The sequence below is a fragment of the Electrona antarctica genome (genome assembly GCF_951216825.1).
Source record: "Electrona antarctica genome assembly, chromosome: 5".
NCBI classification, from domain to species: Eukaryota; Metazoa; Chordata; class Actinopteri; order Myctophiformes; family Myctophidae; genus Electrona; species Electrona antarctica.
In genome coordinates this window covers 56,070,990-56,088,776 of record NC_136810.1, presented here as the reverse complement: position 1 = coordinate 56,088,776, position 17,787 = coordinate 56,070,990, and the positions used below count along the sequence as shown (strand labels likewise).

At 43.8% G+C, this 17,787-nt stretch overlaps 1 protein-coding gene across 4 annotated transcripts in view; it reads right to left on the bottom strand.

Annotated features, from left to right (window-relative positions):
• Nucleotides 1-453: 453 nt before the first annotated feature.
• The window catches only part of nup160 (nucleoporin 160), a 41,161-nt gene continuing 23,827 nt past the window's right edge, over nt 454-17,787 (bottom strand). For 2 of the 4 annotated variants that reach the window (XM_079500450.1, XM_079500451.1), the window contains exons 20-34: nt 17,522-17,620; nt 15,141-15,260; nt 14,161-14,256; nt 13,397-13,491; nt 12,947-13,043; nt 9,809-9,914; nt 8,433-8,593; nt 7,819-7,879; nt 6,342-6,452; nt 5,269-5,392; nt 4,486-4,587; nt 2,898-3,039; nt 2,336-2,461; nt 1,794-1,889; nt 454-974 (exon numbers count right to left, since the gene is read on the bottom strand). In XM_079500450.1, coding sequence (XP_079356576.1) covers nt 891-974; nt 1,794-1,889; nt 2,336-2,461; nt 2,898-3,039; nt 4,486-4,587; nt 5,269-5,392; nt 6,342-6,452; nt 7,819-7,879; nt 8,433-8,593; nt 9,809-9,914; nt 12,947-13,043; nt 13,397-13,491; nt 14,161-14,256; nt 15,141-15,260; nt 17,522-17,620 — 1,620 coding nt within the window. In that variant the 3' untranslated portion in view covers nt 454-890. Of the gene's footprint in view, nt 975-1,793; nt 1,890-2,335; nt 2,462-2,897; nt 3,040-4,485; nt 4,588-5,268; nt 5,393-6,341; nt 6,463-7,818; nt 7,880-8,432; nt 8,594-9,808; nt 9,915-12,946; nt 13,044-13,396; nt 13,492-14,160; nt 14,257-15,140; nt 15,261-17,521; nt 17,621-17,787 lie in introns of all 4 variants that reach the window. The other 2 variants (XM_079500448.1, XM_079500449.1) reach the window with 1 other exon arrangement.

Sequence of the window (17,787 nt, the reverse complement as noted above, 5' to 3'; positions counted from 1 at the left end):
CCTTCCCGCGTCCGAAACGGTCGAGAAGTGACAGAGTTACCGTGTTGCAGCGTTCCGTGCTCAGACACTTACATATACACACACACACACATACCCATACGGACACACATAGCTGTGAATTGGAGCGGAGGCACCGCTAAAAAATAACATTTATATATATATATTTTTTTTTAAGGGATCTGTAGGTGTTCAACACAGCCATGCAAAATAACTTTGACAGCTATGAGGTGACGAACGCTAACCCACCTTAGCAACGGTTGCTAAACAATTTGGGTTGGATTCACTTTTGGGGTGGGGCTTAGCGAAGGGTCTGCTCGAGAAGTCTCCAGTTCTCATCAGCCAGAAATCCCTTTGGTTGAGGTCTAAATGAACACCTCTGCAGCAAGTCTTGAATCAAGCAGAAAATCAATCTAACCATCACACTAACAAAGACTTCATTTCAATGAACGCAGACATGGAACGAAATCCTTTAATTGCATCTGCACAATTTACAACAAACCTGTTTGTAAAAGGTTCACGTACGAGTACAAAAAAAGAACAATGTAATTCTATAAAAAAAGAATACATAATTATAGAGTGAAAAACACCCGTTTACTTCTTAACCATGTGCACATAGACAATATTTACAAATCTTAAACCATATAAATGCACAGATAAGGCTTTCAATCGCAGAGTCCCCCTTAGATTAGATGAAATGATGGCAACACATTACACCCATAAAGTGAACTTTTGAAATGATCCTTTTAAATATACTGCTACAAAAATATTTAGTTATCTTCCTTTTCGATGTCGCTAAAGAGCATCTTCATGAGAAGCCACTGTACAGGGACAGGTAGGGGGCAGTGTGTGTGTGTGTGGGGGGGGGGGGGGGGGGGGGGGGGGGGGAGGGTCTATAGAGCCAGGATTTTCCGTCTGCTTGTCTGTTCCACCAGCTTGTGGTATCCGTCCAGTTTGTCCCTCAGTTTGTTGTAGAGCTGGGAGGAGAAAAAGAAAAAAAATCAGACATTAGACAAACTAACTATAACTATAGAGAACTTGTCCCTGGTTGCATACAGCAGGGGTTCTCAACCCGTGGGTCGCCAAATTATTTTAGGGGGTCCCCAAATTATTAAAAAAAAAAAAAAAAAAAAAAAATGATTTTTAGAAAAATGTTATTTTCACGATTTTTCAAAAATAGCAGACCTACAAGCTCGTAGCGCGCCGGTGGCGCGCTATGAGCTTGTAGATCTGCTATTTTTCAATAGCTAAATTATAACAATGCTTAAAACACCAAAAGGGGTTCCCGCCCAAAATGGTTTAAGGTTATTGTAGCAGTCAATTTATATTGGGGGTCGGGAGGGGGTGGGGCGGGGGTCCCGAGACATTGCCAAAGCATTTCCGGGGGTCCCCGGACAAAAACGTTGAGAACCCCTGGCATACAGTAACACCCAAATGAACCGGATCCAGGATGAATTGGATTACCTTCAGTTGCATTTACCCATCTATTATGTACTATAGATGTTTAATATAGTCTTATTTCTATGTACAGAATTCAACAATTGTTTTTAACCCATTTAGACCCGACCTCGACATTTAAAAAAAAAATCTTCTAAATCCTCCAGTTTTCTGAAATAAATATTTTCACGATTTTTCAAAAAACAGCAGACCTACAAGCTCGTAGTGCGCCACTCGGTGGCGCGCTATGAGCTTGTAGATCTGCTATTTTTCAATAGCTAAAGCATAACATAATGTTAACACCAAAAGGGGTTCCCGCCTCAAAATGGGTTAAGGTACAGAAATTATGTCAGACGTACGCCGGCGTTGGTCTGCGTCTCGTTCAGCGCCTGGAGGAGCTGGTCTATGGCCGTGTACGGCAGCCACACTGGTGGAGCTGTGGCTGAGAGGGGCTTCTGTAGAGACAAACACCCAGTGTTACAGGAAGTCATGGTGGGAACAAAGTATGAACCATGTCACACCGTTTTATGTGCAGGTGACAAACCAGATAATACTATTGTCAGGACACTATAAACCACATTATCTGCCAAGATACATGTTGACCCATTTTGGCCTGACGTCAAATTTTAAAAAAAATCTTCTAAATCCTCCAGTTTTCTGAAAGAAATATTTTCACGATTTTTCAAAAATAGCAGACCTACAAGCTCATAGCGCGCCACTCGGTGGCGCGCTATGAGCTTGTAGATCTGCTATTTTTCAATAGCTAAATTATAACAATGTTTAAAACACCAAAAGGGGTTCCCGCCCAAAATGCGTTAAGTAATGGTTACTTCCGTTCCTTTCTCATTGAATTTTTTTTAAAAGTTTACAGGTTTGAAGGGCTTTACACGTTCAAGCGTACCTCTATTCCAAAGTACTGGTGGCCCTTCCCCAGAAGAGCGTCCACCAACTCCACCACCAGCTCGGCCGCCTCCACCAGGAGGTCATAGTTCAGGTAGAGTCGCAGCAGAGCAGCTGCATCCACTCTCTGGAAATGTTTTTAAATACATGGGTCAATATACAGTTCAGACAACAGGAGAACGACACTCGAGACACCTACGCGATCACATTTCTAAATTTGAGCAAGAATCATGCAGCACTAGTTGGCTGTCCGATTCATTTTAGTTACTCTTATGTTTTTGCTACAAAGAGAGAGACTTTGATGTTGTCTGTTTAAGCCACAGTAGTTGGATCCAGGTGCCACATTTTGATAGTAATGTTTAGCAACTACAGACTAAAGACAATACATATTTTTCATGGAAAAAATGAGAAACGTGATCTATATTTTTGTAGGGGAAATCGAGATTCACATTTGAGCAAGAACCGTGCAGTAAATTATAGCGCTCAGTGTGAATGGCCTTTTAGTCTTTTAATTGCGTAGTAAAATATGAATAAAAATCATACCCCTGCCCAATCCCATTCACCTTGTATGCATTGACCAGCCAATCAGGCAGGGGGACACCGTGAGAGAGGAGCTTGTTGATGACACAACGGTGGTGCTGGGCGTTGGGAGACGAGTATCTCTCCAGGTAGGACTCCAGCAACCTCCACACCTCGTCGGTGGCACTATAAGAGGCAGAGGATAAAGTTACTCAAATGGCAAGAAAGACTTAGGACTGGTTTCCAGCCTGATTCGCTGCGTTCCGCGATTCATTTTGCCACTTCACTACTGGAAAGTCTCCAAGGTAGGCAGGACGTACCAAAACTGAGAATCGACCTGATGCTTCCGATTTGTCTGTGGTGCGGGTTGGGACAAAAACAACCAGTTTGACGTCGTATCAATTCGCTAGTGCTGTTGCCCTGCAACGTACCCTTATCATTCACTAAACTCACCACACACAGCTACTGCTGTTGCCCTGCAACATCCCCTTATCATTCACTAAACTCACCCCACACAGCTACTGCTGTTGTCCTGCAACATCCCCTTATCATTCACTAAACTCACCCCACACAGCTACTGCTGTTGCCTTGCAACGTCCCCTTATCATTCACTAAACTCACCCCACACAGCTACTGCTGTTGTCCTGCAACGTCCCCTTATCATTCACTAAACTCACCCCACACCGCTACTGCTGTTGTCCTGCAACGTCCCCTTATCATTCACTAAACTCACCCCACACAGCTACTGCTGTTGTCCTGCAACGTCCCCATATCATTCACTAAACTCACCCCACACAGCTACTGCTGTTGTCCTGCAACGTCCCCATATCATTCACTAAACTCACCCCACACAGCTACTGCTGTTGTCCTGCAACGTCCCCATATCATTCACTAAACTCACCCCACACAGCCGCCACTTTTTTTGTACTACTGAATCTTATTAGAGAGATGACTACCGCACACCCGGTTTAATTTTACAGCAGGTGCGTATAGGTCCTGGCTGAGCAGTAAACGTTTGGAGAAGGAGGAGAGACCCACACACCGCCACTTGCTTGTTCAAGAGTTTTATTTTTAAATAAGAGTCATAGCAACGTTTCGGCCTTCAGGCATGCCTGGAGAAGGCCGAAAGGCCGCAACGTTGCTATGACTGAAAATAAAACTCTTGAACCAGCAAGTGGCGGTGTGCGGGTCTCTCCTCCTTCTCCAAACGTACTACAGATTCTGACAGTGGAGTGGACTACTGAATCAAATTAGTGTTTACTTTTTACAGAGTGGCCCTGGGCTGATAAAGTATCAGCAACAACGAGACTACGGAACAGGAGGTCTGGCCAGACCGAGTAGCGATGTGACAAAACCAAATGACGGAACACAGTGAATCAGGCCAAAGGCCGAAAGGCCGCAACGTTGCTATGACTCTTATTTAAAAATAAAACTCTTGAACCAGCAAGTGGCGGTGTGCGGGTCTCTCCTCCTTCTCCAAACGTACTACAGAATCTGACAGTGGAGTGGACTACTGAAGAAAGGCTGGATTACTAAGTGTAATAGATCACAAGGAGATGGTTAAGACTCCAGACAAAAACGGAGTAGTAAAGGTAGTCTACTATGGAAACAAATGCCGACAACAAAACAAACCTTGATTCTTTGGTGGTGATGATTGTCGACAGCTGGTTGGCAGCAAGCCAGTTCCAGGTTTCATTTTGACACTCCTCTCCTCCGTACTGAAGCTTGATACATCTGGAGTCACGAGGCAAGGGAACAGAAAGAAACCACAACTCAGTGAACACTTCACAGCCGCATTATTCGACACCTGCGCATTCATGCACGCAAAAAAAATAAGTACACAATAATATTGTGCTATTTCCAAGTGTACGTGCATTTGTTTTTCAAATGCTGCTACCCAGGTTAATGGTGAATTCCATGCTAGAAGGTTTTCTTACCTCCCCACCAAAGGGGTCCAGGTCTTATTTTGTGCAAAAGCGCATTATTGGCCATTTCCCCTACCATAAGCCCTCAATGAATTAAATGGGGCTATGGGGTGTTGTGCTAATTCGCTTATTTCCATCGCTCAAAAAACATTTTTTTTGTATATATCCTCTCTTCATAATGTAAATAGTATCCCAAGCGGCACACTTTACTACTTATTTCGATGGAAATAAGTGAATAAGCACAAAAACCCAGCCCCCATTGAGGGCTTATATTAGGGGAAATAGCCAATAATGCGCTTTGCACAAAATAACACCTGGACCTCTTTGGTGGGGACGCAACAACTACAAATAAAAGTAAGAAAGCCTTCTAGCATGGACTTCTCCTTTAATGCAGTCTAAGTAAGAGTTTCAGGCATTTCCCTTGACTCAGGTGTGTGGCTCAACGCAAAAATAAGATGCATTAGCACATTAAATGGAACAAGAGACTTACTTAAAGGCCAGTCCCTCAAAGACAGGAGTGAGGGTCAGCTTGAAGGTCTTGCAGAGAGAAAGGGCACAGTCAAACAGCCCAATCTGGACCAACAGGGCCACCATCTCCACAGCAGAGGCACTGCCTGTAAACGGGTTTGTTTGTTTATTTTCAACATACAAAAATATTAAAAAAATGATACACAAGGTCAATAAGAATGTGAAGGAGAAAGCCTAAAAAAGGGGCTCCAGGGGCTTGAGCAATGGCATTCTCCAGGCATGTTTGACAGAGTGGATGTTTTTAACTCAAATATTAGCTTCTGGGGGGGTGCCTGGAACAACATACAGTTGGGTGCCACCGATATTGTCCCTTATCATTTGACCCATTTAGGCCTGACCTCAACATTTTAAAAAATCCTTCTAAATCCTTCAGTTTTCTGAAATAAATATTTTCACGATTTTGCAAAAATAGCAGACCTACAAGCTCGTAGCGCGCTATGAGTTTGTAGATCTGCTATTTTTCAATAGCTAAATTATAACATAATGTTTAAAACACCAAAAGGGGTTCCCGCCCAAAATGGGTTAACTGTCCTTTTGCGCAGATCACGCAAAACTCAGCCATAAGAAAAGGACAATATCGATGGCCTCCAACTGTATCTTCAGATGGGGGTCAGCGGCCAATTACATAATATTTGTGGGGTCCTTGCCATGAAATATTGAGCACCACTGATATAGAAACATAGGTATTTCAGAAAACTGTCAGGATTTAGAAGACATTTTTTTAGATGTTGACGTCAGGCCTGGGTGGGAACCCCTGTTGGTGTTAGCATTATGTTATGCTTTAGCTATTGAAAAATAGCAGATCTACAAGCTCGTAGCGCGCCACCGAGTGGCGCGCTACGAGCTTGTAGGTCTGCTATTTTTGAAAAGTCGAAGAACGACTGACATAGAAACATAGCTTTTTCAGAAAACTGTCAGGATGTAGAAGACATTTATAGAATCTGATCTTCATTCGTGATGTTGTAACTTGTGCATGTAGCGTCATGACAGGTGACTGGTCTACTTCTGAGGGGACAAAGCAGACAGCTGGGGTACCTGCGATGGCCGCGGAGGGCGGGTGGTGCTGGGCCAGGGTGAGTCGACAGCGGGCGAGGATGTACTCCTTCTCCAGGTCCTTCAGCTCCAAGATGTCTATCTGACGCCTCACTGAGGGACCGGTAAAAAACAAACACGCCTCTGTGAACATACAGTTAGGCTTCAAGAAAGGTCATATTTGAAGCTAATTTGCTTTGTATTTATATAAACTGTGTACTTCCATTCTATTTCATATATATACTTTTTTTGTGTGATAAGGTGGGCAATATAAGCTTCGGTTTCAGCCCTAACCTTTTCGGCCAAATAGTCACCTTGTTGACTAAGTTGTAGGCTACTGTATACCTATCAACTGTATTGTTTTTAACAAATGACCGAAATAAAAATAAACTAACTAAATCATTTGAGACTAGTTTTATGGTGTTGCTAAGGTTTGATGACCATACCTGGATCATTTGAGACTAGGTTCATGGTGTTGCTAAGGTTTGATGACCATACCTGGATCATTTGAGACTAGTTTTATGGTGTTGCTAAGGTTTGATGACCATACCTGCAACATTTGAGACTAGGTTCATGGTGTTGCTAAGGTTTGATGACCGGATCATTTGAGACTAGTTTTATGGTGTTGCTAAGGTTTGATGACCATACCTGGATCATTTGAGACTAGTTTTATGGTGTTGCTAAGGTTTGATGACCATACCTGGATCATTTGAGACTAGTTTTATGGTGTTGCTAAGGTTTGATGACCGTACCTGGATCATTTGAGACTAGTTTTATGGTGTTGCTAAGGTTTGATGACCATACCTGGATCATTTGAGACTAGTTTTATGGTGTTGCTAAGGTTTGATGAACGTACCTGGATCATTTGAGACTAGTTTTATGGTGTTGCTAAGGTTTGATGACCATACCTGGATCATTTGAGACTAGTTTTATGGTGTTGCTAAGGTTTGATGACCGTACCTGGATCATTTGAGACTAGTTTTATGGTGTTGCTAAGGTTTGATGACCGTACCTGGATCATTTGAGACTAGTTTTATGGTGTTGCTAAGGTTTGATGACCATACCTGGATCATTTGAGACTAGTTTGATGGTGTTGCTAAGGTTTGATGACCATACCTGGATCATTTGAGACTAGTTTGATGGTGTTGCTAAGGTTTGATGACCATACCTGGATCATTTGAGACTAGTTTTATGGTGTTGCTAAGGTTTGATGACCATACCTGGATCATTTGAGACTAGTTTGATGGTGTTGCTAAGGTTTGATGACCATACCTGGATCATTTGAGACTAGTTTTATGGTGTTGCTAAGGTTTGATGACCATACCTGGATCATTTGAGACTAGTTTTATGGTGTTGCTAAGGTTTGATGACCATACCTGGATCATTTGAGACTAGTTTTATGGTGTTGCTAAGGTTTGATGACCATACCTGGATCATTTGAGACTAGTTTTATGGTGTTGCTAAGGTTTGATGACCATACCTGGATCATTTGCAAACTCTCCATCGCAGTTCCTCTTTGGCGATGCTCCTGGTCGTTCATACTGTGTTCATTAAAAGAATATATACATTATATAGATTTTAAAGTTCTGTGTCATACACGGTAGCAGAGCATGTAGAGAGCGTGCATTCAAGTCCCTATAACACTGGACAAAATGAATAAAAATAACGCTAACATTTTTACTTATTTCTTTTGTGTTAAAGGGCACTCATTCTCGGGACAAATGACATGCAGCAAGCAAGTATTTATCAGCTCCAGCTGTAATCAGCAGAGATGGAAACATGACATCCATGTGACCAGTTCTCATTAACCCATTTTGGGGCGGGAACCCCTTTTGGTGTTAGCATTATGTTATGCTTTAGCTATTGAAAAATAGCAGATCTACAAGCTCATAGCACGCCACCGAGTGGCGCGCTATGAGCTTGTAGGTCTGCTATTTTTGAAAAGTCGAAGAACGACCGACATGGAAACATAGCTTTTTCAGAAAACTGTCAGGATGTAGAAGACATTTTTAGAATCTGATCTCAGGTCAAAATGGGTTAAGATGCATGTGTGTGCGCGTGTGCATGTGTGTGCGTGTGCGTTTCCATCCATACCACGGCTCCAGAGGCGGGCTGGACGATCCAGGCGTATTCAGATCTGATGAGGCGCAGACAGTTGAGGGAGGCCAGGTAACAGTTGACCTGCTTCTGGAGGCCTCGCTGTGTCCTCACCTCCCTGCCCAGACGCATGCCGTACTCAAACATCACCGTGCCCGCTGCAACACACACACACACACACACAACAAGGTCTGCTCAGACACCCGGACGCATACAGAATGCTATCTGACACAAGTCTCCACCAGGAGGATGTTGTGTGTGTGTGTGTGTGTGTGAGACGCGGCTTGGCCTGTTGTAGCGCCACCATGAGGCTGATTTGAAAACTGTCAAGTGGCATTTCTTCCTCAGCCTAGTGGGAATATGCATGCACAGTTTCACTGCAATTGGACGCTGCGTTGAGTAATTGTGGCAATTTGTACAAAACGGGTACACGTGTTTTGTGTCTGTACAAATTACAACCCCCAAATAGATTGCTTTCCTATTCAAAAGTAATGTTTTCACTCTACTGGATGATTTGGAATCCTCATGGTTGACTTGTATGGAAAAGTGTCTTCATACATGATTATAGGTCATCTAGATCAAAAGTTCATTTTTGGCTATGGCGCCGGACGCCATTTTGAATTTGGCCCCCGATTTTTGCGAGGGACCTGGGGGCTAAATCTTTTATAAAGGGTCCATAGAGGTCAAATCAATCATCAAAACATCCTTTCCAGAGGATGGTCACAGAACCTTAGTCTGTGACCCTACTAGCACGTTGCATGCCGTGCTCAAACATCACTGTGCCTGCTGCGCCACACACACAACTAGGCAACCAGCTCAGTGGCCTTGTGGTTAGAGTGTCCGCCCTGAATTTTAAAAATCAAGTAATTTTATAGAATTAGAACGTTGTCCCAAGTTAAAAAGTTCAAACAAAACCACTGTTTGAGTTCCACGGCGATTGCATGCTAGGAAAGGGGACGTATCCAGACGAGTCTGTTACACAACACGAGATAAATTCATGTGAAACTAGCTGTAATGTATGTGTGGGTGTGAGAGTATGTGAGAGGGAGTTGCAGTCGTGATAACACTTCCAACTACAGGAATACCTCAGGTTAATTTATTAGTTTGTCCCGAGGGGCGATTTGGTTTACAGCAAGGCATAACACAGGCAGGTAACATGAATCACATCAAACACAGTAAAAAAGCACATGGTACACATAGAACAATAAAACAGGATGGCGGTTCAAGGTATCAGTGTACCATTGAAATTCATAACATTTTCAGAAACAGTTGTGTAAAGAATTCACACTTTTAGGCGAAGGCCGGAGGGAAGCAGCTTGAACTCAGAGCTGAGGGGATGGGAGTTGTATGAACAAATGGACTTGGCTTTCTACCTTTCCTGTAGTTGTGTCTGTTGATGTGGAAGGCGTACAGCAGCTCATAATAGTTGTGGGACATGAGATCCACTGCCCTGGCTCTGGACTCAATGATACTGACCACCTGTTGCACACAGACACACAGACACACACACACACACAAATTTGAACAACCAAAACGTAGGTGTATGTTTTAAAGTTCGGCCTCAGTCTATAAATAAATATCGGTAATAATTGTCACGTTGAAACACGGATAGCAAAGAGTGAGCGAGATCAGGTCCACCGAGTCTTCTTCCAACATGAACTACATGTCAGTGTACTGATGACTTTTTAATTAAAACTCTGCTACGCTGCCATGAGCTGCACCGCTGCCAAGTTTACGTCCACACACGCAGTGTAGTAGATCATGCATTAGGTCCTGGTTGGAGAGAAATAAAGAAACCGAAAGTAAGAAGTGCCCCTACATTTTAATATAGTATGTATAGTTTACATAAATACTCCACTGTTACGTTCTTAGCTTACGCATGTTTCGTGATAACTACTTTTTATATATGTGATGTACGCCATGCTTTTTTGTTATTGCTTAATGTAAGTAGCTCTGGATTAAGAGCATCTGCTAAATGCCTAAATTGTAATTGTATTCTATGTAGTGCTGCACGATTCTTGCTCAAATGTGAATCTCGATTTTCTTCCACAAGAATCGAGATCACGATTCTCACACAATTCTCATTTTTTCCAATAAGTCTTTAGTCTGTAGTTGCTGATCTACAGACAGAGCCAACTACTGTGGCTTTAAACAGACAACAACACAGTGAGTGTTTGACTTAAACCTCTCTTAAAGTCTCTCTCGTAGCAAAAACATGAGAGTAACTAAAATGAATAGGACGGCCAACTAGTGCTGCACCATTCGTGCTCAAATTTAAAAATGAGATCGCATAGGGTGTCTGAAACTAGATCTTTTTTTGATTAATTGTGCAGCATTGTTTGTATGCTAGATTTAGGCAAACATCTATGGATAATACCAAAGATGGTAACAGTCAAGTGAATCTTGAATGTGAAACCCCCTGCTCTAGAGCAGGGGTTCTCAACCTGGGGGTCTCGACCCCTCGGGGGGTCCCCCCAGATAATAATAATTTTTAAAAAAAGTTGTTTTTGCAACTGAATGGCTGGAAAATGGAAATTGAGAGTTTACATAGTACACATAGTGCATGCATAAACCTTCCTGAATGATTATATCTGGTTTCAGTATTTATTTATGATGTATTTGCTCTATTATTAAGGTTATCATAGGGGTCAGTTTATATTGGTGGTGGGGAGGGAGGTAGGGTGGGGGTCACGAGACATGGTCAAAGCATTTCCGGGGGTTCCCCTAGCCAAGAACGTTGAGAACCCCTGTGCTAGAGACAGTGCAACTTTCCCTCATTTACATGTTTTAACCTATTTTGGGCGGGGACCCCTTTTGGTGTTAGCATTATGTTATGCTTTAGCTATTGAAAAATATCAGATCTACAAGGTCATAGCGCCCCACCGAGTGGCGCGCTACGAGCTTGTAGGTCTGCTATTTTTGAAAAATCGAAGAATGACTGACATAGAAACATAGCTTTTTCAGAAAACTGTCAGGATGTAGAAGACATTTATAGAATCTGATCTCAGGTCAAAATGGGTTAAACTGCTGTTTGTGTGTACGTGTGACTGAACACACTGTCAAAAGAAAAATGTCAAGCTCAATTTATTTAAGTCTGATTAATGAGAGGCAATTTCATCTGACAAAGTTCCATTGGAATTACTCGTTTGGAACTGTCTTGTAATGGAATGTGGAATGAAATAACCTTGGAGCCGTCGAGCAGAGGATGGCGGAGAATAAGGAGTAGAAACTTTAAGAGACCTGGCATTACTCTCATTCATCTACTGTACATCTTAACCCATTTTGGCCTGACGTCGAAATTTAAAAAATGTCTTCAAAATCCTGACAGTTTTCTGAAATACCCACGTTTCTATGTCAGTGGTGTTCAATATTTCATGTCAAGGACCCACTATAAAAAGCAAGGCGTTTGCACACCTACAGGCGACAGGTGCGTAGGAGAGGGTACGGTGCCCGACAATGAAAAAGGAACAATGTCAAGGACCCCCAAAATTATATGTAATCGGCTGCCGAACCCCATCTGAAAATATGTTGTTCCAGGGACCCCCCCAGAAGCAAAGATTTGAGTTAAAAACGTTCGCTCTGAAATATATATTCAAATGTGTTTTCTGAAACATGTGCGTGGTTCTCAACCCATTTCATATCAAGGACCCCCAGAATTATCTGAATTTGGCTGCGGAACCCCCATCTCAAAATATGTTGTTCCAGGGACCTCCCAGAAGCAAAGATTTGACTTAAAGACGTTCACTGTGAAAGAACAAATATATTCAAATATTTGCACAGCTTTTCACGATTTTTCCAAAATAGCAGATCTACGAGCTCATAGCGCGGCACCGAGTGCCGTGCTATGAGCTTGTAGATCTGCTATTTGTTTTTCTATCCATAATTCTTATCCCACGATTTTGTAACCCATTTTTCACCCCTGTGTCAATTATCTAATGTGATCCTGGGCTCTACACACCCTCCGCCAACCTAGTCACCATATATGGGGACATGGGGAGAGCAATGGACTTGAACTCATGCTTCCTTCATGCCTGAGTGTTGGCTGGCCAGGGGGAGGCAGTTTAGAGACCAGGAATTACTGCATGTTTTTTGTGAGGATACCTACCCTAGGGGACACGGGGAGAACATGCAAACTCTCCACAGAAAGGCCCTTTCGCCAACCCCGCCTCGGGTATGGGCACTGATGACGCGGAGGAGGAAACACGCCGCCAGCACCCACAGCGCCCCGAGCGGGAATCGAACCCAGGACCTTCTAGCTGTAAGGCGACAGCACTACCAACTGTGCCACCGTGCCCCAGATCTGCTATTTTTTAACAGCTTTAACAGCAGTTGAAGTGAACTAGACTAAACACTAAAACATTCCAGGTGACAAAAATGTAACTAAAACGGAAACTATTCAAGAGACTGTGACTAAAACTAAAACAGAAGTTTGCTGCCAAAAACACCACTGGTTCCAGGCCACTCAGGTAAACCAGCACATGCACAGACGGTAGACCAGTAGGCATCCTCACCTCGTCATGGAGGTTGACGTAGGAGAACTGGACCAGGTCATGGAGCTGGGAGCGCTCGCACAGAACCACCACCAGCTGCCGCAGGCAGTCCAACTGCCTGGACGGAGAGGACAGCAAAGGGTTAAACACATTAACAGGTTCCGTCCATCCGACGTGTCCACACACGTCATAAGCAATGGATCCTGATTGGATAAAATTGGTATCCCCCGGCCTGGAAATGCATTTTCTGTTCAATAAAAAGCTGAGGAGACAAACACTCTATAGTAAGAGGTTTGTCTAAAGTCTATAGTAATGAGTACTATCACAGTATAGAGCCTTTTAACACTTATTTTAACCACTTAGTTTAGTGTGTGTGTGTGTGTGTGTGTGTGTGTGTGTGTGTGTGTGTGTGTGTGTGTGTGTGTGTGTGTGTGTGTGTGTGTGTGTGCATGCGTGCGTGCGTGTCAGTACCTGCTGGCGTCAGGGTTCTGGGTGAGGGCTTCATAAGCCTGGTGGTTGTGTCCCAGGTCTAGGTGGTGTTTGAAGATACGGGTCCACAGAGCAGCCTGGGGGGGAGAGAGAGAGAGAGACACAGAGAGAGAGAGAACAGAGAGAGAGAGACAGAGACATACTTTACCTGGGATCTCAAATATATGTAGATAGATGCAGGATTAATTGCAATAAGTTCATTATGATTATGTTAACTGTGACGGCGATTTATGTGTTCCAGCAGGGTGCAGTACGTAGTTCAGACAAGTCATTAGACGCTAGTCCGACATGCGGATGAATGTCGGACTAATGCCCTGTCTGAAAAGCGTCCACCTCCCGTTCCAGCAGTCACCATGTTCGAGTTTAGACTCATTTAGAGTAATCTCCACAGAACGTCAGGTTCTCATCGTTGGGTTCAGGGACCACCATGGGGTCCAAATGGACTCTGATATCACGCAAAAAAAAGAAGTCCTGATACGGATGTCGGCCATTGCGTTGCGACGTAGCCTGACCCAATAAACAGTAGCGTGTAGATCTCAACCAATAAAAGTGTTTGGGGCGGTGAAACCTCGCTCAAACAGAGAGACTGCGAGCGAATATAGGAGGGGTGGTCGACGTAGCTGGACGCTCGCGGTGCGTCAGGACAGTCTCGTTGGAAAAAAACATGTATTCTAATGAGATTTCATGGTTCAACATCGCTCAACATCGCTGGCAGTGTAGATGAGGTGTTATAACGGTCTGCCTACCTGGCTCCTGACGTCATTTGCAGCCTCCGTTATGGCCATGGTGGCCAACTGGATGATTAGCTCTGGTAGACCCATATCCTCCAGCAACCGCAGCACCTGGACAAAAACAACAATACACTTTCAATTTGCTTCACTTTATGATCCTCAAAATATATCTTTCTCAAGTTGTCTTTGTTATTTTAACCCATTTTGGGGTGGGAACCCTTTTTGGTGTTTTAAACATTGTTATAATTTAGCTATTGAAAAATAGCAGATCTACAAGCTCATAGCGCGCCACCGAGTGACGCGCTACAAGCTTGTAGGTCTGCTATTTTTGAAAAATCGTGAAAATGCGGCACAAATCTTTGAATATATATTATTTCAGAGTGAACGTTTTTTTTTATTTCGATGTCAGGCCTAAATGGGATGTTCAACCTGGTATTCCTGTTTGGGGCATATCATTATCATTATCGTAGGGACGCAGAGATCAGTCTGATACGCGATGTTTAAAATGTAGCCGATACTGATACCATTGACCAACATGTGTTGTTTATTTTTCTCGTTTTTATTTACCCCTTTTGTGCCAGGGAAACAAATACATCTTCAATACAAGAAATAACCGTTCAGAATCTACAGCTTGGTAGGCTGCAGATAACCAACGCACCAACAGAGCCAATACAAAACGTATGCTCATATCATTCATCAACAACAGAGACATCGGCTACTGCCATCGGTATACCCATATTGACCGATAACGGCAAAATATCGGCAGATACCGATATGTGGCCCGATACGTCGGTGCATTCCTACGATTTTCTAAATGGTTCAAAAAGGTCAAGCTGTGATTGCATCAAAGGGTTGGATTGGGGGGTCAAATCTACTAATCAAATGACCCGAGTGTGGCACGGCTGCAGCTCACCGCTCCAAGAGTTGGGTCAAATGCGGAGAACCAATTTCACTGCGGTAACGTGTGTGACAAATCGTACGACTGACTTTTGTACCTTGTTGTAGTATTGTAACCTGGGCGTGGAAGCAGCCTCCTCATCCTCGGTTCCAGACAGTCTTATGAGGAAGTCTTCCTTCTCCACCTCCGTCGATGCTTCCTGGAAGCACTGCAAAGCCTTTGAAGAGAACATGCACTCAGAATATCAGATAGTAATAACTAAGGTTCCTGCAGACTCCAATATCTTGGCCATCTAATTGTATCGCCGGGACAACGTTTTACTATGAGAAAACAAAGCTAAGCTAAGAATACAACGGTGGAAAACTTTTAACCCAGTCTTGACTCGGAAAAAGGCAGCTTGATGAGATAATATCGCCAGCCATTATCCATAAACTAGCATATTAATTATTAGATGAAACCTGTAAAATTGTCACAGTAATTTGTACAGTCTGGTGAAGGAATCAACTATGATTTATTTTTAACTTGTTGCTAGTGGTTATATTCATTTCTTGAGTTGACTATAGAAGCAGCACCAGGCACCATGCATGAATATGGCCCAGGTTGACTATAGAAGCAGCACCATGCATGGATATGGCCCAGGTTGACTATAGAAGCAGCACCATGCATGAATATGGCCCAGGTTGACTATAGAAGAAGCACCATGCATGAATATGGCCCAGGTTGACTATAGAAGAAGCACCATGCATGGATATGGCCCAGGTTGACTATAGAAGCAGCACCATGCATGAATATGGCCCAGGTTGACTATAGAAGCAGCACCATGCATGGATATGGCCCAGGTTGACTATAGAAGCAGCACCATGCATGAATATGGCCCAGGTTGACTATAGAAGCAGCACCATGCATGAATATGGCCCAGGTTGACTATAGAAGCAGCACCATGCATGGATATGGCCCAGGTTGACTATAGAAGCAGCACCATGCATGGATATGGCCCAGGTTGACTATAGAAGCAGCACCATCATGAATATGGCCCAGGTTGACTATAGAAGAAGCACCATCATGAATATGGCCTAGGTTGACTATAGAAGCAGCACCAGGCACCATCATGAATATGGCCCAGGTTGACTATAGAAGCAGCACCAGGCACCATGCATGGATATGGCCCAGGTTGACTATAGAAGCAGCACCATCATGAATATGGCCCAGGTTGACTATAGAAGCAGCACCAGGCACCATGCATGGATATGGCCCAGGTTGACTATAGAAGCAGCACCAGGCACCATGCATGGATATGGCCCAGGTTGACTATAGAAGCAGCACCATCATGGATATGGCCCAGGTTGACTATAGAAGAAGCACCATGCATGGATATGGCCCAGGTTGACTATAGAAGAAGCACCATCATGGATATGGCCCAGGTTGACTATAGAAGCAGCACCATCATGGATATGGCCCAGGTTGACTATAGAAGAAGCACCATGCATGGATATGGCCCAGGTTGACTATAGAAGAAGCACCATGCATGGATATGGCCCAGGTTGACTATAGAAGCAGCACCAGGCACCATCATGAATATGGCCCAGGTTGACTATAGAAGCAGCACCAGGCACCATCATGAATATGGCCCAGGTTGACTATAGAAGAAGCACCATGCATGGATATGGCCCAGGTTGACTATAGAAGAAGCACCATGCATGGATATGGCCCAGGTTGACTATAGAAGAAGCACCATGCATGGATATGGCCCAGGTTGACTATAGAAGAAGCACCATGCATGGATATGGCCCAGGTTGACTATAGAAGCAGCACCATCATGAATATGGCCCAGGTTGACTATAGAAGCAGCACCAGGCACCATCATGAATATGGCCCAGGTTGACTATAGAAGCAGCACCAGGCACCATGCATGGATATGGCCCAGGTTGACTATAGAAGCAGCACCAGGCACCATGCATGGATATGGCCCAGGTTGACTATAGAAGCAGCACCAGGCACCATGCATGGATATGGCCCAGGTTGACTATAGAAGCAGCACCATCATGAATATGGCCCAGGTTGACTATAGAAGCAGCACCAGGCACCATCATGAATATGGCCCAGGTTGACTATAGAAGCAGCACCAGGCACCATGCATGGATATGGCCCAGGTTGACTATAGAAGCAGCACCAGGCACCATGCATGGATATGGCCCAGGTTGACTATAGAAGCAGCACCAGGCACCATGCATGGATATGGCCCAGGTTGACTATAGAAGAAGCACCATCATGGATATGGCCCAGGTTGACTATAGAAGCAGCACCAGGCACCATGCATGGATATGGCCCAGGTTTCCAGACACTGCTGGAACCACACTGAAATGACTGAAAGACGACTACAATGAATATAATAAGGCCAAGTTTTTAACACAATGTTTAAATGTCATCTGGGACAGCCAACATGTTATGATGTCGGATGAAAGCTGAATTACTACTAACCTTGTGGCCCTCTCCATTGGCCAGGTAGCACTGGCCCAGCATGAAGCGACTGGAGCCCACGTTCATCTGACACCAGGGCTGGATCAGCCTCACATACTCCTAAACACACATCACACACACACACACATTAAACCATTTTGACCACTTCTAAATCCTGACAGTTTTCTGAAAAACCCATGTTTCTATGTCAGTGGTTCTCAAACATTTTCATGTCAAGGACCCCCAAGATTATATGTAATTGGCTTCGACCCCCATCTGAAAATATG